Raw genomic sequence first — 20,791 nt, 5'->3', positions numbered from 1 at the left:
GAACCCAGGACCTTCTGTGTGTAAAGCAGATGTGCTAATCGCTACACTATGGAACCACATCCTTAAAGTGTTTTTAATTGTGATAAAATACACAACAAAATTTACCATCCTAACCACTTTTAAGTACACAGTTCAGTAGTGTTAAAGTGTTAAGTATATTCATTGTTCTATAACCAATTTCCAGAACTTTTTCACCTTGCAGAACTAAAACTCATTGAACAGCTCCCCATTTCCTTTCTCTCACCAGCACCTGGCAACCACTATTCTACTTTGTTTCTATGAATTGACTACAAAAGGTAACCTCATATTAAGTAGAATTATACAGTATTTGTCCTTATTTCAGTTAGTGTAATGTCCTCAAGTTTCATCCATGTTGTAGTGTATGCCAGAACTTCTTTTTTACACCATTTTGTTTATCCAATTCATTCATACCCGGTTTGCCTCTACCTTTTGGCTATTATAAATAAAGTTGCTATGAACATGGGTGTCTCTTAGGGACCCTGCTTTCAGTTCTTTTGGCTATATAGCCAGAAGTGGAATTGTTAGATTATGTTTTTAATTTTTTGAGGAACTGCCTTATTTTGCATAGTGAATGTATCATTTTACATTCTCACCAACAACAGTGCCCAAGAGTTCCAACTTCTCCACCTCCTTGCCACTTATTTTGTTTATTTGATAATGGTCATCCTATAGTAGCCATCCTAATAGGTGATCACTCATCACTAGGGCAATGCAAATCAAAACTATCTCATTGTGGTTTTGGTATGCATTGCCCTAGTAATGAGTGAGGCTGAACACCTTTTCATATGTTTGTTGGCCATTTTTACATATTTGAAAAAATGTCTGTTCAATCTTTTGCCTATTTTGAAATCAGGTCGTTTTGTTTTTGTTCAGTTTAAGAGTTGTGTATATTGTAGCTATTAATCACCTACCAGATATATGATTTGCAAAAATATTTTCTCCATAAATTATTCATATGGTGCCCTAGTGGACATTTATAGTCTTTTCCTACGACAAATATTGCTACAATAAATATTTACTTATATACGCAGACATTTATAGAATACATTCCTAGAATTGTTGGATCATAAGGTATATGTATTTTAATTGATACATTATCCAAATTGCTCAGAAGGTTATGAAAATTTATACCTGCACCAACTCTATTACACTATTGATCTTTCTGTACAATTTAAAGTTTATTCTCAACTCTGAATAATTCTAACTCTAAATTATATTAACTGGAATTTAGGAAAGAGGTAAAGAATAATACCTAATAATTTATTATGTTAATGATTCTTAGAGATAATGTTAATAAACATACTAACAAAACCTAGTTAAGGGAAACAGGCATTGAAAGTCCATGTTTTTTTCAAATTTTACCTCCTATAAGTAGGCTGGCACTGCTGTTGAACAAAGACATTAATAATAAAATTTCTTCGGTTTTCCTTGGGGTCTTCCGAATTTTTTTTCCATTTCTTTTTTTAGTTTATTTGCCTTGTATCTCTCAGCCATTGACACGAGATCCTCTGGGATACTCTGAAACCATTAAATGCATTACTAGAATTGACATTTTTCTTTTAGTATAACAGCTTTTGTACAATATGCTAAAAATGCCTCCCAGGCATTTCAATCAGAGAATCTCCACAGCTGATTACTGACAATTCTTCAAACAGAATGAAATCTGTCTCCCTGCACATTAAACTCTGAATTTATCTTCAAGCTATAAAATCAGACTTATCTTAAAAACACCCATCATTATACTATTCCCCTGCCTGTATAGCCCCCAGTTGCTCCCCAGTGCCCTTAACGTGCCTTGCCTAGTGCCCCTTTATATATTCTTTCTCATCTCTGGGCCTGAATATGTTTCCCTGCTGGAACACTTACCTCATTCAGTGATGCTCACCCCCATTAGATTAGGTTACCCAATTACATGATATTATATAGCTCCTTTGCTAGGCTAAAGCCCTTATAACATGTTCAATTACTTGTTTAATATCTGTCTTTCCTGCTGAGCAGTAAGCCCCCATACTCAGAGTAAATGAAATTGTTTGAATATTAGAAAAGTGATACGAGGAAAGTTCTAATGAGTTTTATAGTCTCACCTGATTTGCTCTTTCCAGAATGTTAATTAATTCATTGGCAACCCTCCAATCATTTCTAGTAATAAGAGTAATTGACACTCCAGTCCTCCTTTAATGGGGGGAAAAACTCATATAATTTGATTTATAATTTACAATCATTATTCATTTAGCAAAATAGAATAAAAACAGTAGCAGCAAAACCTCAACTCTTTTACAAGCCCAAATATGTATTATCAAAATTTAGCATCATTCAAACAGCAATTTGGAATCTAAATAATCTGCAGTTGTTTAAACAGCAGGTGACAAGGGGTTTATGATAGTGGTAATCTCAGCAGGAGGAAAAGTCCTCTTACACAGGCCAACTTGGACAAGAGTAACCAACTGGGTATAAATCAGTTTTGTTACACTATAAACATAAAGCAGAGTGGAATCGGACAGTCACATGCTAATCATAGAGGGGTCTGGTTGAACCTGGAACAAGCCAACTGGACAGGAATAAAGTAGCAAAGCAGGATCTAGGGTGGCTTAGATAATTCATAGGCAAGAGAACAAAGTTTTCTAGATAAAAATGTAAGGGTAGTAATGAGGAGCTAGGGTTCGCTTCTTTCACCTGTAGACTATGCTTACCCTGCTCTTCCAGTGCGCCCTACTCTGTGCACATATTCTTCAATATTCCGAGGAAAATCATAATTATAGACATGTGTGACATCATGGACATCAAGACCTCGAGATGCTAAGTCAGTAGCAATCAGTATTCTCACTTTACCTAAAAAGTAAAGCCAAAAGAACATAGACACATTCTGGCAAAAACCAACCTAAGACATATCAGAAAGTATATTTTCCCTTAATTTCTTATCAGGTGAACTATTATTGCTTTTAATATTAAAATACTTAAGGCAGTGAAAATGGGAAAGGGGTACTCACTCTTTCTTTTTAATTGCTGGCAAGTTACAACACAATGATATCATAGTACAGCAAACAGTCACTGAATCATCTGAGCCATGTCACAAAGATATATGCCTCAGATAAATTAATGGAAATAATCCCCATTGCAAATAATTACCTCGACATCCAAGTTTAAACATTAGCTCTTTGAGTTTGGATAGTCCTGAGAGTCTGATTAATATTTAGAGTTCTAACAGGTAGTTTGGGGATCTGTAAGCTGAGGACAGATCTTAGAGACGGGTTCCATCAAAAAGAGCTGTCATTCAGCCAACCACAAACATCTTACACTTTTAAATGCAACAAGCAGAAATTGCAAAAATGTACCTGTTTTAAAGTTTTCTAACGCTCTCTCCCGATCACTCTGTTCTCTGTTGCCATGCAGAGACTCTACTGATATTTGTCGGAGGATCAGGTCACTTGATAAGTGATCAGCACTGAAGCAAAAGATAGTGATCTTAAGTGCTTACACTAATACCACCACCAATTCACTATTTCACTTTTATTAGCGAAAGTCTAAAATAATGTACTGTAAGACATACATACACACCCCCACTTGAATTCGTATACAAAAAGAAATAATACTAAATAAATCAATTTGACTGGATAATTAAAGCTATAAAACAAAAAAATACCTACACAGCTTTTCTGCTAACAAACACTATGACTTTGTCTTTGGGAGACATGCTCTCTAGGAAAGTTTGGATATGCGATCGTTTCTCTTCTTCTGTGGTGACAATTATATTTTGCTTCACAGTACTTACAGCCTAAAAGATTCAAAGATCAACATTGATTGGCAAATCCCATAGCGTGGCTCAAAATACATTTTATTTATATCATTGGCTAATGTCTTAATAAATTGCTAATAGGAAAAAAGGCAGGTCCTTGCAAAATTACCTGTTTTTACTTAAGGATTTGTAGCTCAGCCTTTCACTTTTTATCATTTATTCACCCAAGAGAAGTTAGAAACTCTTGAGTACTTGGCCATGTGTTGAAAGCAACTGGTTACCAATGTAGGAAAATAACCATGGGGTAAAGCTAAGCTTGTGAAAACTATCATGAACTTTGCGTATAGCCCTTACAATGAAGGAAGATAATTCTCTTATACACAAGAGTTTCTATTCAATAAGTATCCTGATTTAATGTGAAATTTCAAAATATCATTGGTACCATTTTTTTTGACAGATAAAATAGATTCTAATAGCATTTAATGACAGGAAAGAACCAAGCATTTATCCGGCCCTTCATGAAATCTAATGAAATGAGCCTGGGCAATGATTCATTATTATTACTAGTGATTAAGTAAAAAAGGTCAATTTTCATTAATGGTTAATTGAAAAGTCAGTTACAATTATTAAGTGAAAGGCCAGAGAACTTTATAATAGAAGAGAGATATAATAGTGATCTTTAATTATACATTGTATAATTACTAACATCTTAACCCACTGATCTATCTTAACTTCACAAAAAAAACACCAGCCTTTAAAATATATGCACAGATGTAGACCTTGTTTAGAATCTGATTCTAACAGGGTTAATAAAATGAGGTATTAGGAAAATAGAAACACTGACTGGATATTTGATGGTATTAAAAGATTATGAAAATTTTAGGTGTAAGATAATCCTACTAAATGTTTAAATTAGCCTTTGAGACATATATACTGAAGTATTTATGAGTAAAATCATATGTATTTAGTATTTGCTCTAAAACTAAGGAGTGGGCAGGAGGAATGCCAAAACAAAAATTTAAATTCCATAATTAATAAATATTTTTAATAGTAATAAAAATCAAGCTTACAACTAGATCCAAAGTACCAACATATACAATCATTGGCTCTTTCAAATAAGATTGTGCAAGTCGACGGACAGCATATGGCCACGTTGCACTGGAAATAAAACATGATATACAAACAAATTTATTATAAAAATGTATTATAAAACAAATATTACTAAGTTTCCCTAAGAGTGCTATGAACAAAATTGCCCATGAAACAAATTTCATATTTTTCTTTCATGTTTTTCAATAAGAGAGTTTACAGAAAATGTATGCTTCATAAAGAATTGCTCAACTATAGGAAAGGTACTAGATGAAACCTTTAAATATGTTTTATAGTATCAAAGGTGAAGGAGATTTATACCTTAAATTCTAATCTAAGAAAAGGTAAAATGAAGTGTTAAATTAGTTTTCTCTTGGCCTTTGTAAAAAACAAACCCAAAAAACCTTGTATTTTTCATACATGGTCAGCAGGGAAAACTAAGTGCTTATGTGAAATAAAAACATTTTAAGTGTACTGATGAAAGAATATGTAAATTCAGATGTTTATGCAACCATATCAATTAGAAAAGTAACCACCTTTTATACTTTCACAGTAATTACAATGATGGGAACAGTAAGGAGACAGAGGAAATTTAGTATATTTCCTCAATTACATACTATTTTTTATGCTAATGAAACCAAGGAGAAAATGGGTCTCTAGATCACTCTTCATTTAAATAACAATCACTGCTTCCTCAGTTTTATCTTGGGCAAAAAAGTATATTGTAATCAAATAGATACCTCTAAGGACAGGTGATTTCTTATTCAAATGTGAGAGTTCACTGTGAAACAATCTACCCTCTTGGAGTCCCCTCTGTTTTTACAGAAATCTCAATCTATAATTTAGGAAACCCAATAGTCCTTGTTACACTGTTACACTGAGTTGCTATAGTAAGTGATGGCATGGTATCTTTCACCTAAGGATCTCAAAATACTTTCAAGTAATGCTCTAAAAATCCTGTGGGGAAATCAGCCAAAAAGAATGGATTCTATTCCACTCATTTCTATTTTGCAGACTAGCAATTAAGCACATACCTTGTCATAATAGTCTGCCTGTCTGGGCGCACATCTAATAAAATCTTCATTATCTGAGGTTCAAATCCCATATCCAGCATCTTGTCAGCTTCATCTAATACCTGCATCAAAAATGTTTGTGGCTATGTTAGATCTGAGAGGTAGCCAACATATATGCACTCTTTTTATGAATATAACATTAAGAGGTAATTTTTTCTCATTTCTCCTATTACCTAAGCCACTATTTTAATTTCTCCAGGAGAAAATAAGCTGTCTGTAGCTGTAACATAAATTGATTTGATTTTTTTTTAAGTTGTCTAATAGTTCCTAAATCTACTTAATAAAAAAAAATTATATCTAAAATACCCATGTATTTTAATACTTTTGTATTTATCTACATTTTCCAACATTAAAATACAATTATCTTAAAATCTTTAACGTATTAGATGGAATGGCAAATAATCCTAGGATTTAAAACTGTTATAAAATGGACAGCCATTCTAAAAGACTGTTTTCATAAGATTTGTGCTTCCTCTCAGTATCCCAAACCCTTAAACCCTTCCATAATTACCAAGTAGGTTATACTTTTCAGGTTGACAAAGTTATTCATTTGCAGATCATTCAACCTTCCGGGAGTTGCAATAATGATATCTACACCTTTTGTCAGGTCCTGTATTTGTCCGTATCTATCTCCGCCACCATATATACAGATACTTAAAAAAAAAAATAGTACAGAGGTTCATGTTCAGGTAGGGAATGTCCCATCACAACTCAAAATCCGGACCAACCTAAGTATTTTGGGTATAAAATAACAAAATAAAAGGTATACAAATCAAAAAAAGTATCAGATGCCTTTTGTTGTATTTTCTTTCCCCTTTCTGAGAACTTTCCACAGCCATCTACCTGCATCGCTGTTATTGGCCCCACCCCTGACCCATGCTGAGCCAATCAGGTTCTCTAAATGTGTGAAAAATGATGGAAGAATATATAAAGCTACAAATGATTAAGATGCTGATGCAGGAATGACCAAAGAAATGACTTACTTTTTAAGACCTTTATATGAATACTTAGAACATTCAGCTTGCACTTGAAGAGCTAATTCTCGAGTGGGTGTAAGGACTAACATGCCAGGTCCGTTCCTTTTCTCTCTAGGTCTTTGGAGAGAAAACAAGATTAAAATACTTGTCTCAGATACACGATACGTTCGTTTAGTGCTTTCAAAATTTCTAGCAATTAGTGTCAAAGTCACATAATTCACCATAAAAAGTGGAGAAATATAGAAAAACAGCCATAGAAAAAAATCCAAGGGCCAAGATAGAAGCCTTATCATTTAACATGGCCAGTGCTTTCCTGTGTCAAACATTCTCTCACACAATTGTGTTGGACATGATAATTTAAATAATTTGTTTCCAATATTTCACTATTAACATTTTTGGTAGATTCTACTTATTACTTCCCAAAATGATTTGTCAATTTATACTTTGGTCAGTACGATACAAGTGTATTTCCCTGAAACCAGGCATTATCTTTTGACCAAAGCAATATACGAAAAACTTTAATTGCGTTTTTGGTATCCATATCAATTAAACCCTTAAAAAGAGAACTCAGCTGTAGAAATTCTTACAGTGGTTGAGAGTCAAGGTGAATAAATCCAGGCATTAAGTAGGACAATGTCTTCCCTGTTCCAGTTTGGGCTACTCCTATAAGATCTATTCCTTGTAGAACTATTGGCCATGCCTGTGACTGAAATGGAACAATAAATAGTAAAATAAAAAGTGCATTTCTTTCTGTCAGGTGTCCCTCCCCTCCCAGCCCCTAACTTCTTTCAACAAATATTTTCTGAATGCTAGGCACTGGTACTGCAGAAGGTGCTGCGGAGTGCTCATTTAGAGACAGCTGCTACCTAATGATTTAACTTCTAACAATCGGATATTGTTGGGGGCGGGGGATGGTCAGTGAAATATTAGAATTAAAGAACTATTTAGCATACCTGAATTGGTGTTGGCTTTTGAAAACCTGCCTTTTTAAAGTTTTCCATAACTTCAGGATAACACTGAAAGGCATCCTCAAATTTACAAATAGGATTGGGGATAGGACGTTTTTCACCATCTTTCAAGTCATCACACATTATATTATAGTTTTCCTTCCTTTTAAGGAAAAATAAAACAAATATTAGCCACTAATATTTGGGGAGTATCCTTATACTCCCCAAACAAGAAATTTTCCAGCATTAGTTCAGGTTGTATCTAGAAATTCTGCTGCAACTGATTAAAACCAGAGTAGTAAAATTACAGTAAAATGTAATAACTAAGTTAATAGAAATGAACCCATCTTTTTCTTATCAGAATAGATGCAAAGAGAAGGAAAAAAATTACATTATATGTATGAACAGGCCAATGAAAGGTTCATGGAAAGGTTAATAGAGCCTGAAAATTATATGCTTCATAATTCAAAATCAGATCTAACACTGATGGCCTACAATGTTTCACACATATTTTCTTAATTTATCCAACAATCCTATGAAGTGAGAATTATTCACATTTGATAGGTGATCATTAGTTATTTGTCCAAGGTCTGAGCTCTACTCCAAACTAGGATAACTGTTCTTTCTACTATACCATAGTATCTTAGTTTTATAACAGACATTAATAGAAAAAAAAATGTAGCCATTAGGACCTTTAATTCCAGATAAGGATTGAGAAGTAAGAATTATTCTAATATTCAGATATCGGATCGATTTCTTATGATTTTCAATAGTTGTTGAAACAATTCTCTAAAATTACTGTTCAATACAGCAGGCACTAACCACATGCGTCTTTTTAAATTTAAAATTTAAATTCAGTTTAATACTAGCCATATTTTAAGTGTTCAATAGCTATATATGGATAGTGACTATCAGACACAAATATACCCAATTTTCCATCTTTGCAAAAAGTTTTATTGGATAGCAATGCTCCAAAATATATCTTGTAGGATGCAACCAAGTTTTCATTTGGCTATGAAAGGCGTAGACGTCAAATGCAATCATTTCAAATCTTTTCCTACATTAATTTAATAACTATACAAATACTCAAAGTAATAAAACCTACCTCCAATTGTCTACTTGTACTTGTGACATTGAACTTGTTGTTTCTGACTCTGTGTAAAAGTTTTTCTTAATTGGGGGTAAATCTGAGACAAAGATGAAAATTCAAACTGATAAATAATGGGAACTTACATTTCATTGACACTTATTCAAAGTAACAGAAATCAAACTAAAATATATATCAGGCTCACTTTGTATACATGGTTTTAGACATCTGTTCTAGACTTTGCTAGCCAGGCTTATGCCAGACTCTAGGAGATCTCCCATTTTGGTCTCTCTTTCAATTATATTTTTCACCCAAAAAAGAGATCTTTTAAGTATAAAATTAATTAGGTATAAAATAAAAGAAACCATGCTTTACAAGACACAACAATTATCACATTGATAAATTTTCTCTCAAACATAGTAAACTGATTTTATCTTTGAAGGTCCATCCCATTACTGTTTAGAAATAAAATATTTATCCTTATTCTACCCTCAGAAGCTACCTTGTCTTCTTAAATACCTATCATATGTCCTCAAAATTTAAATCCTTTCTATGGCTTCCCATTCCAAATCTCCCCAACATATAAATTGTCAAGATGGCACTGGAAGCTTACTGTGCAGACAGGCTGACTGCCAAAGTGGTATTAATTGTCATTAATATTTGTCACATATCGGTGCATTAGATTCTTAATTTTAAATGATGTATTGCTGCCTCATTCTGATAGCCAAATTTCGTGCTCAAATTTACTCTGAAATTTGGTGCCTATAATGTGGAACATATACTCCATATATAATTCCATGTGAGAATTTCATTTAAAATTAAATTCTAAAAACCTATCTCTTCTCAAGAACAGTATGCTCTTATTAAATGTTTTTTCCTTTTTTATTTTGCCCTTGTCAGCCAGGTACTCCAAGGTCAACTTTTGCTTAATTGCAGCTACAACTTATAGTCAGAATGTTTATTCCATTTTCCCCTAGGATCCAATTTTCTTTCTATTTTATTGACTTTTGCAGGAAGTTACCTCAAATAAGGTATAAATAAGTTTAATATTTTAATTTTCCATTGGTAGCATAAATCGCAACACAGGCAACATAGACAGTATCATGCCCCAGGGATTAACTGCAGCATTGCAAATTTTAATATCATTTTTCATACAGATCTCATTATTGAGTAACACATTTTAGAAGATAAAAACCTCATTAAGAGAAACACCTATACCACATGTAAATGTTAGAATGCAGCACTAACCTGCCCACTTTTTTTTCCCCCATGTCAAAGCGTCTTCTCGAATTTGATCCCAATCAATCAATGTCTGATCTTCTGTAACAACATTGTCATCTGTCCTTACACCTCTTCGAACAGAAGGTTGGAATGCAACAATATCTGTTAAAATATTTTTACCAAATTAGTTTCAAAACAAATCCTATCAGTACAAAATCTCCAAAACCATTTTATTATTGTTTTAATAACAAGACAATAATGCTTGCAATATAAAATTGAGTTTTGTGCTATACTACCATGACAATTCTGGTCATGGTTTTTGTCATTAGTTATCTACTGCGGTTTTACAAAATGGAAGAAATTTTAACTTACTGGAGAAGTTAAACAGCATGAGAGCCTAGTGTCTAATAATAAATCACACATATCACTTAATCTTCACAATAATCCTGCAAAGCACATGTAACTCCAGGTTAACAGATGAAGAAATGGAGTCTTACAGACTTCTTAGAGGTTCTTTCTCAAGAAACACTAAGACCAGTGCTTCCATCTGAACCCAAGACTTATTTTTACTTCCTTGTTTCTGGAAATGGTTCAATAATGGCTAGACTAATCCCTGCTCTCTCATTAATAGAAGTGTAATAAAAAGGTTATGTTATTTTGGTTTTTTCACTCATCTGTGGCTATAAGTAAAACTGCTAGGCTCAAATGAAAGTTTAAGTGTTTTCATTTGAGAAAAAAGTATTCTTGGGATTCTATAGCAAAAAATTCTATAACAGACTAGATTTAATGACAGCAAGCTAAAGCTTTGTTATTAGGAAAAGCATCAGCTATAACATGGTTTATAACACTGAAATTTTTAAAAATTTTACAGGACTTTCTTTAGCGGGCAAAAATTACTTACCAACTCTGGGTTGTGAGCTGTAATTTTTTTGTTTTTTAACAAGATTATCTATCACTGCTTTTGCTTTTGTCTGCATTGCCTTGCTGCCGAAAATTTTGACTTCTGCTTCTGGACACCCTTTTATTATCTAGACACAAGGGGAAAAATAGGTAAGACTAGAGTCCTTCATCATTCCGCCCTCAAACAATCACAACTTCATACAGTATAAAAGTATAAATATAGGATTGCTATCAATAAGTGTTTGAGATCTAATAAAAGGTTTTTATGCAAGAAAAGGTCATGAACACATAATCTGTGTTTTCGAAAAAATACTCTGGCCACAGTGAAAAATGGTTAGAAAAAGACAAGACTGGAAGTAGGATGGTTCAGTTAGGGGAGAATGCCCCCAAATGATGTGATTTCCCTTGAGAAATATAGGAAATAGGACTCCATTATGAACTGATTGTAGGATAAGGAGAAGTTAGTAATCTAAGATTTCTGGCTTGGGAACTTGGTGAATGATGTGGCTGCTTACTGAGACTGGGAACACAGGAACAGCTCAAGGTTTGAGGAATGAGGATCAGGAAGGGCATGAAAAATATACCTCGAGATCTCCTTTTTCAGTGAAGATTATCTCTAAAGGTTTTTACCTCCATGAATCAAAAAACCTAGACCTAGAATGGACCACAGCATAGGTGAGTTCTTGAAAAGAATGGCAGTATGAAGAGCTTCGGCAACTCTAAGTTACAACAGTATGTTAATAACCGAGCAGAAACTAGAGTTAGGAATGAACTATACTCTTTAAGGATTTAAGAACACAGGTTACTTACCTCTATTTTGGTGTTTGTTGTACTTTGGATGTCTCTAATTTTTGACCCACCACGGCCTGTTTTTAAAAATAAAGGATTTTTTTTTTAAAGCAAGTTGAAATAATAAGGGGGAGGATTTACCTACTATCTTGAAAGAACCTTCTCTAGTTCTTTCCTAAATCATCCAGACGAAGGCTCCTGGGGTCCAATAATCACTTTCTTTGGGAAAAAAGGAAGCAAGAGTTTTCGATTCCAAATTTTAGTGGGTGGTAGAAGGCTCTTTATCTGGGAATTGATCCTAAGGATTCATCAGCAGCCCAAGCAAACTAATTAGATCCAAAATGTTGGCAAGGATGTGGAAAAACTGGAACCCTTGAACAGTCCAACTCAAAAAAATTCCAACCAAAAAGTGATCAAAGCTCTTGAATAGACATTACTCTAAAGACATATAAGTGTCCAGCAGGTATATATAAGATGATGAAATCATCAGGGAAATGCAAACCAAAATCACAATGAGAAATAACCTCCTACCTGTTAGAATGGCCTTAATCAAAAATACAAGAGAGATAAGTGTTTGGGAGGATGTGGAGAAAAGGGAAACTTTGTGTAACGTTGATGGGAATGTAAATTGGTGCAGCCACTATGAAAAACAGTACAGAAGTTCCTCAAAAAAAATAAAAATAGAACTACCATATGGATCCAGCAATCCCACTTATGGGCTTTTATACAAAAGAATTGAAATCAGTATCTCAAAGTGATATCTGCACTCCCATGTTCACTTCAGCATTATTCATATAGCTAAGAGGTAGAAACAATCTGAATGCCTGCCAACAGATGGTTGGATGAAGAAAATGTGGCATATACACACGATGGAAGTTCTCAGACTTAAGAAAAAAAGATATCCTGCCATTTGTGACAACACAGATGAACCCTGAAGACATTATGCTAAATGAAATAAGGCAATCATGGAAAACAAGTAATGTATGATTCTATTTCTATGAGGTATCTAACAAACTTAGAGAAACAAAGTAGAATGGTGGTTGCCAGGGATGGGGGAAATGGATATTCAATGGGTAGGTTCAGTCATGCAAGATGAAAACATTCTAGAGATTTAGTATACATTACTCTTACAGTTCACAATACTACACTGTATACTGTCTGCTTAAAATTATGTGTAAATTAAAGTTGAATTTATCACAATCTAAGAATACTGGATCCAGAACCAACATCAACCTGTGCTTGCATTTCACAGGTGCTCAATAAGTGTTGAAAGCTTAAGTGATTTTTATTGCAAACCTAGTGGCATTCATTTATGAACCATCACTCTTCATATCTTTGAACCCGAGACACCTTGATGGATCAATTAATTTCTGGCTGGTCTAGCAATCAGTCTTGTATTGCTCCATTTAACAACATAATCTGCAAAACCGTTATTCTTTGGAGGACTTGAGATCTTGTTTCCTGGCTTATGCTGTCAGTTTGGTTCAATAAATTCATAAAAATTCAAAAAAAATTAGCCTACGAAATCATTTCATTTTTTTTTTTCAAAATAAGTTGAAAAGGGGTAAAACAAGTTAAAAAGGGGTAAAACAAAATATTAGGTCTCATACTTAATGTGCAAAATGTTGGAATTTATCCTCAGAATTAATGGCAATAAATGAGGGGAATCTAAATTCCAATCATTTCTAAATGCTTTTCAAAAATGAATTTGTAAGACTAAAGACATACTAAGAAAACGAAATCCTGTTTTTCAGCAGATAAATCATATTTAAGTTAAACTAAATGCAATATATGATTATACTCTGTGCAACCCTATAATATCCTCCACCTTCTTATCTTTGGTTAATGGCTCTATACGATATTCAAACATTGATTTCAGTTCTGCTTTGTTGTTCATTTAGGGGTAAGCTATCATGGGACTGATCTTTCGTCTCAAAGGGTTCCAAAGTCTCCTAAGAATTTGCTTTCCCAAATGATCGTCTCTAAATATCAAAAGGTGTGTTAAATGACACCATTCTAGTACCAGAAGGTGTTAGAAATATCTCGGGGATAAAACTAGTCTCACTAGGTGGCAGCTGATTGGAGGCGAGGAGCGTGTGGCGGGGATGCCCTTACCAGGCTCCGCCCCTGGCCCCACCCATTCACCTCTCCCGGCCCAGCCCCGCACACAACCACTTGCTCTCACCAATCACCGCGCCGACCCAATCGTTCTTCAATCCAAAGCAGAGCGGCGGTTCCCGGGGACCATCGGCCACAGGCTGCTGGAGGCTGGAGGGGTCCCTCCAGCCGCCGCCTCTGCCGCCTCTACGGCCACCCCGACCTCTTCGATTCGACTCCTCTGCCGGCCTCCTTTCCGGAGCCTGAGACACTGCTGAGCCTCGCCGGGAAGCAACGCCCCAGGAAGAGGCGTTAGCGCCTGCTTCTTGCCTAGACATGGTTCCGTGAAGAAGATCCGGCTCGTCCGACGTCGTTCCGGTCCGGCTCTGCAGCACCACACCGTGCCGTCGTAGGGCTCCTCTACAGGGGCATCCACGCAGCCGCTACTTAAGGAGCCCGCGCGAGGCTCGCTCCGCCCCTGCCCCGCCCTCCATGGCCTCACATCCATTGGTGCATGAGACGTTGTGGGCGGGACCTTCACGGTTTAACCAATCCGCTCTCATAATCGTGCGAGCTCGTCTTGAACGAGTCAATGCGCCGACGTTTGTTCCTTTTTTAGGCGTGGGACTTCTACCAAGTTGTCTTTGACCGCTGTTCTGCTGAACTCCCACCCTTGATACTCCACGTCTCAGTGACTCTAAAGTCATGAGTCCCAAACGTCGGTCACTTTTACAACGTGACCCAATACGTACATAAAACATTTGAAAGGAAAGGTTGACAAAACATTTACCATTGCTATGTAAGCAGCACTTTGATATCTTTAAGCCTGTATTAGTTTTTAAAATGTTGGTCGTAATCCACAAATTTAGTAACCCACAGTTTAAAATCTCTGGCCTGAGAGACGCGGCGTCAAGGCTTCACTCAACACTTGATTTGAATGTTTGGTGCAGTTTTAAAGCTAATGAAGTAAATCGAATAAATGCCTGAAGTACTCCCATCACTGCCGCCTGGCTCTGTGGCTGGACATACTATTCCAGGCAAGCAAGCCAGTTGGGAGTACCCCTGCTCTGATTAGGATCTTCATATTGTCTGAACAAATCTCATGTATAATCATCTATCAAACATAGAAGACATCTATTATAATGTTAGGCACTATGCTCTGTGCTCAGGATTGAACCTGGTCCATTCTAGGTTGAATGGATTAACCCATGTGGGATTACCTATCACTCTTAATGTGATCATCTCTGGATAAATAGGATTACAGTGCCATCTGAGCATCCAGGAAATAAAGAGATAAATATGTTATATATTTAATCTCAATTCTCTAATCTTTAATCTGAAATAGATAGTATTAATGGACTTTAGAAAGAAATTTTGTTGGATTAGATTCACTAATATTTTATTGAGGATTTTTGCATCTATATTCATAAGAGATAGTTTGTGGTTTTCTTGTAATGTGACTTGGATTGATATTAGGGCAATGCTGACCTCATAGAATGAGTTAGGAAGTTTTTCCTCTGCTTCTATTTCCTGGAAGGTATTGTAGAAAATTGGTGTAATCTCTTAAATGATTTTTTTGTTGTTGTTGTTGTTTTTTTGAATTCACCAGTGAACACATCTGGGCCTGATGCTTTCTGTTTTGCAAAGTTATTATTGACTCAATTTCTTTACAGATGTAGGCCTGTTCAGTTTGTCTATATTTTTTCATGTTAGTTTTGGTAGATTGTGTCTTTAAAGGAATTTGTCTATTTCACTTAAATTATCAAATTTGTGAGCACAGACCTGTTCATAGTATCCCTTTATTATCTTTTTAAAGTCCATGGGCTCTATAGTGATGTCCCTCTTTCATTTCTGATATTAGTAATTTGTGTCTTCCTTCTTTTTTTCTTAGCCTGTATTGAGGTTTATTGATTTAATTTTATTTTTTAAAAGAACCAGCTTTTGGCTGATTTTCTCTACTGATTTCCTGTGTTCAATTTCATTGGTTTCTGCTCTAATTTTTATTTTCTTCTGCTTACTTTGGATTTAATTTTCTCTTCTTTTTCTAGCTTACTAAAGTAGAAACTTAGATGATTGATTTTAGATCTTTCTTCTTTTCTAATATACTCATTCAATGCTATACATTTCCCTCTAAGCGCTGTTTTTTACTATATCCCACAAATTTTAAGTTGTTTTCATTTTCTTTTAGTTCAAACTATCTTTTAATTTGTCTTGAGATTTATTTGACCAATGTGTTATTTAGAAGTATTTTTCAGCTATCCTTCTGGTGATTGCTAGTTCAATTCTATTGTGGTCTGAGAACATTGTCGACCATAAAATAAAATCAATTAGACATTCCATCATCAAAAGGATTTATTCAGGAAAAAGGATGGATTTCAATTCAGTGCAGACATGGTGAGCCACATGCATGAACTGAACTGGAGAAAGATAAAGGAAGTACTTTATAGAGTGGAATAGGAGGTTAAGGTGAGGGGCTATTACAACCATAGAGCTATATTATAAACATAGATTTCCTATGAGACTCTATGACATGGAGTGTAATAGCTCTTTCCACAGGCCCTCCTGATTTATATCCAGGTTAAGGTCTCTGTCATCAATTTTAACAGGTATTATGTGATTTCTATTCTTTTAAATTTGTTAAGGTGTGTTTTAAGACCCAGCATATGATCTGTCTTGGTGAATATTCCATGTGGGCTTAAGAAAAATGTGTATTCTGCTGTAGTTGGATGAAGTAGTCCATAGATGTCAATTATATCTAGTTGATTGATGGTGCTGTTGAGTTCAACTATGTCGTTACTGATTTTCTGCCAGCTAGATTAGTCTATTTTAGATAGCAGGGTGCTGAGGTCTCCAACAATAATAATGAATTCACCTATCTCTCTTTGTAGTTCCATCAGTTTAGCCTCACATATTTTGATGCTCTGTTGTTAGATACATGTTAAGGACTGTTACGGCTTCTTGGAGAATTTAGCCCTTTATCATTTTAATTTTCCTTGCTATGAAGTTAGCTGTGTTTAAATTAATATAGTTACTCCAGCTTTTAATTAATCTTATCATGGTATATCTTTCTCCATCCTTTAACTTTTAATCTATAGCAGTCCTCCCTTATGCTCAAAGACCCCCAGTGAATGCCTGAAACTGAGGATAATACCAAACTATATATATTTTTTATATATACATACCTATAATAAAGTTTTTTAAACTAGGTACATTAAGAGATTAACAACAATAACAAATAATAAAATAGAACAATTGTAACAATATATGCAATAGAAGTTATTTGGTTTGGGGGCCATCATTAAATAAAACAAGGCTTACTTGAAGACAAAATAAGGGTTACTTGATATCAATACCATGACAGCCAATCTTATAACTGAGATTACTACTTAGTGACTAACAGGAAGGTAGTGTATACAGTGTGAATACACTGGACAAAGGGATGATTCATATTAAGCAGATGGAGCAGGACAACTTGAGTTTTAATCATACTACTCAAAATGGTACATGATTGAAAACTTATGAATTGTTTATTATAAATGGAATTTTCTATTTAATATTTTTGGACTGCTGTTGACCGCTAGTAACTAAAACCTTGGAAAGAAAAACATACAGACCTAGCAAAAAGCCCTGAGACCAGAAATCTCAGCAGAGGGCAAAGAGAGGCTGAAGAACGAAGCAGGCCACTTAGTGTGGCAACTAATAGAGTTTGATAAGGGAAACTTACATAGGAGGCATGTAAGACAAAATGGATTCCTAAGAATTACATAGGGTAAAGGGGAGGATAGTCAAGGGTACTAGTCTGTGAATGCTGCCAGGTAGAGAAAATTACTTTACATGCTTGATCAGGTCAGGACAATATATGGGCATATGACAGGTGGCAAAGAAGGAATGCTGATTTCTGTCAGAAATAAACATTAATTACAATCTGAGAGTCTAGGAGTGGTGGTGGTGGTGGGGTTCCAAAAGCAACTTCCCTTCTGGCCTGGATCCACCTTGCAGTAGTCACATTATAGTACGGTCTTTCCTAGACAACTGCATGTCTTTATATTTAATATAGGCTTCGTGTAAACAACATATGTCGGATCTTGTTTTTTGATCTATTCTGAGTCTCTGACTTTTAATTGGTGCACTTTGACCATTAATGTTAAAGTGATTACTGATATAGTCGAGTGTACATCTGCCACATTTGTTACTGTTTTCTATTTGTTGCCCTTGTTCTTTACAGTAGTGCCCTTTACCTGTGGTTTATGCTTGGCACAATTAAGGTCTTATATGTATTAATTAATTTATATAATCTTCACGACTCTAGGATGGAGGTACTATTATCGCCATCCCCAATTTATAGATGAAAACTAAAGAACTGAAAAGTTAGACATCTTGCCCAAGGTCACACATATATCTAGTAAGTGATGGGGTGGGGGAAAGTGCAGAAAAAGGGGAAAAGAGGGAGTGGAGGAGGAGCCAGAATTAGAGTAACTAGTTATGGTTGGCCGCTGAATGTCAGAGACAGTCTAAATGTACATGTACATCGTGCTGTATAATGGAAATAACTTTTATTGAACTAGGAAAATACTACAAGCCAGAGATTTTTCTGAGCTCTTTGTATATATTCAACTTACTTAATTTCCTGAACAATCCCACAAGTATTACTATTTTTATTGTTCACATCTTACAAATGAGGAACAGAGAAGTTAGATAAACTGCTCAAAGTCACAAATCCAGTAAGTGGCAAAATTAGAACTGAAATCCACATTTCTCTATTCCTATTCTCTATTGTGCCAGGTGCCATATCAGGTGCCAGGAATACGTAGAGGCATAAGACTTCATCCTGCTCTCAATAACTTCCAACCTATCTAAGCAAACAGGCAGTCCGAACTTCTTTTGATTACTTTGCCCTTGGAGGTCCAAAAATGAGAATGTGAGTCCTCACTGTGTCACATTACTCTACGTCGAAGGTGAGATGTGCTGATCTGGCTCCTGTGGGCTGAGAGGAAAGAAGGACTTGGAAATCCGTCCTGGCCTTTAAGACCAGTGTATCTGGCCGCTGCCGCAGATCCTCACAGCCAGGGTCGAGGCTCCCAGGGCCGCCTGTCGGGTCCCGCGCTTGCGCTGAGATGTGGTCGGGGAAGCCTCCAGGTGCTGCGGGCCGCGAGGCTCACCAGCCCGCGGTAGGCGTGCCTTCAGCACATCCCCAGCCGCCTGGGCGCTCCGGGTTCTGACCTGCAGCACTAGGCTGCGGGATCCCGCAGCCCGGAGTACCATGTAAGCCTACGGCACCAAAACGTGTTGGGGCCGCACCGAGAGCTTCCCGGTTTCCAATGGGCTGTGGCGTCCAGCTTTCAACCAGGACAGGGCGGTGGCCTCGCCCCAGAAGAAGGAGAGGGAAGATTTACCTGTATTCACAGGCCCGGTACACATGGGTCTGAGCAGCCTTCCCGACTGTTTCTAAGAAGAGTACCTGGAAAACTGGTAGTGTTTGACCTATCTATCCATAGAGTAGGTGGAAAAGATCTTTGGTGAGTGTGTGGTTGGCGGCCGCCCTCCTCCAGGCCCAGGCGCACTCCCCCTCCTCCAGGCCAGAGACGGTACAATCAGGTCTCGCACCCCGCCCAGCTCGGCCAAACTCAGCGGTGACCCCACCCCTACCCCCCAGCTCACAACCAAAGCACCAAATCCCGCACTTCCAGCAGTTGACCGAGATCCTGCTGCAAGTAAGAACTCTGGCCCCCAAGGGCACGATCCTGACCTTCCGACCGCTAGAAAAGGAAACATTCAGTCCATTATCCTTTGCAGAAGAAAGCAGCACTGCTGCGGGCTTTGGGAGGCTGGGCGAGTTTAAAGACGAGGAGCAGAGACCGCACAGACCTGGGCTCAGGCCTGGGTAGGGAGCCCTATTCGTCTTTACTCATTGTCTCAGGAGCTTTCCAGAGCCCGAGTCACATCTTCGCTGTCAAGGGAAATCTCAGTCATTAAGGCCCCAAAGACCTAGCAGCAAGGTAAGCTGGAAGGGGAGAAATTGGTGTGTCCCTCTGTCTCCTTACCTCCCAGACTCAAAGGGTTCCCACCAAGTGCCCAAACTCAGTCCCAAGAAACAAGAGCGGGGACAGGCTCCCTCTGGTTCCACTTACAGTGTATGAGGGATTCGCGACAAGCCGAGATTGTGCGTGCCTTCGTGAACTACCGCAAATACAGTTGTTTTCCCTTTCAGAGGCAGAGAAGGAAATACTGATGGAAGCCAAGAGGATCGTCTGTAGCAGCCTCTAGTGAGAAAATCCTAGGATGCCAGGACCTTTCCTGAATCTGAATCCTACCTCAACACAAAGTGAGACTGGGTGTATAATACCACAGTTTTGGTATAAAAATGAATACGAAACAGACTAGATTCGTTATTTAATGCTTCTTTTCTGGTTAAAAATATTTTTAATTAAAAGTATTTTTGTGGTTTCCACACACTGTGTCTACTGCGTCTAATGGATAGGTCGGCCCTGACCCAATCATTTATCCCAGTTAGACCCAGGACCTAGCCTGGGGTGGGAAGGAAGCCAAACTCCAGGAGCTCTGCCCGCATTCTTGGGGCGCACCACCTGGCCAGGGCATGGATCACCCATCCCGCCCTGTTCCTGCGCATCCTCAATCTTTGGACCATAACTTCAACCAGCTCCAAGAGGGAGTTTATGTCCAGTCTGAGCCGAGTCCCAGTGACTTTCTCGATTATTCGTACCTACTCAAGGTTGAGGCCTGTGTGAGAGAAGAACGTAGATCCAAGAAGGGAGTTTGGGCGACCTACAGCGCAGTTGGGGGAGATCAGCAGAGGAGGGTGGCTCTGACCCAAGTCCGCTTCTGCCGCAGATCTGGGA

General features: G+C 37.0%; 2 protein-coding genes across 2 annotated transcripts in view; one reads left to right on the top strand and one right to left on the bottom strand.

The window, feature by feature from the left end:
• The window catches only part of CGAS (cyclic GMP-AMP synthase), a 48,317-nt gene extending 27,931 nt beyond the window's left edge, over window positions 1-20,386 (top strand). The window contains exon 5 of the mRNA XM_023523840.1: window positions 20,143-20,386. Within this exon, the coding sequence (XP_023379608.1) occupies window positions 20,143-20,188 (46 nt within the window). The 3' untranslated portion in view covers window positions 20,189-20,386. The remainder of the gene's footprint in view (window positions 1-20,142) is intronic.
• Window positions 1,418-14,348, bottom strand: DDX43 (DEAD-box helicase 43). Its single transcript, XM_011381014.2, has 16 exons — window positions 14,023-14,348; window positions 11,859-11,914; window positions 11,050-11,176; window positions 10,176-10,310; window positions 8,946-9,027; window positions 7,847-8,003; window positions 7,481-7,599; window positions 6,900-7,010; window positions 6,428-6,569; window positions 5,878-5,978; window positions 4,825-4,912; window positions 3,666-3,793; window positions 3,354-3,463; window positions 2,712-2,850; window positions 2,106-2,193; window positions 1,418-1,539 (listed from the first exon to the last, which is right to left on the bottom strand). Exons 1-16 carry the CDS (start codon window positions 14,270-14,272, stop codon window positions 1,423-1,425), a joined length of 1,950 nt encoding a protein of 649 aa, XP_011379316.1. The 5' UTR covers window positions 14,273-14,348; the 3' UTR covers window positions 1,418-1,422.
• Window positions 20,387-20,791: the final 405 nt, after the last annotated feature.

Source organism: Pteropus vampyrus, unplaced genomic scaffold (genome assembly GCF_000151845.1).
Source record: "Pteropus vampyrus isolate Shadow unplaced genomic scaffold, Pvam_2.0 Scaffold422, whole genome shotgun sequence".
Taxonomy (NCBI): domain Eukaryota; kingdom Metazoa; phylum Chordata; class Mammalia; order Chiroptera; family Pteropodidae; genus Pteropus; species Pteropus vampyrus.
The sequence above is the reverse complement of the archived record's forward strand: the minus strand, read 5'-3'. Positions and strand labels throughout refer to the sequence as shown.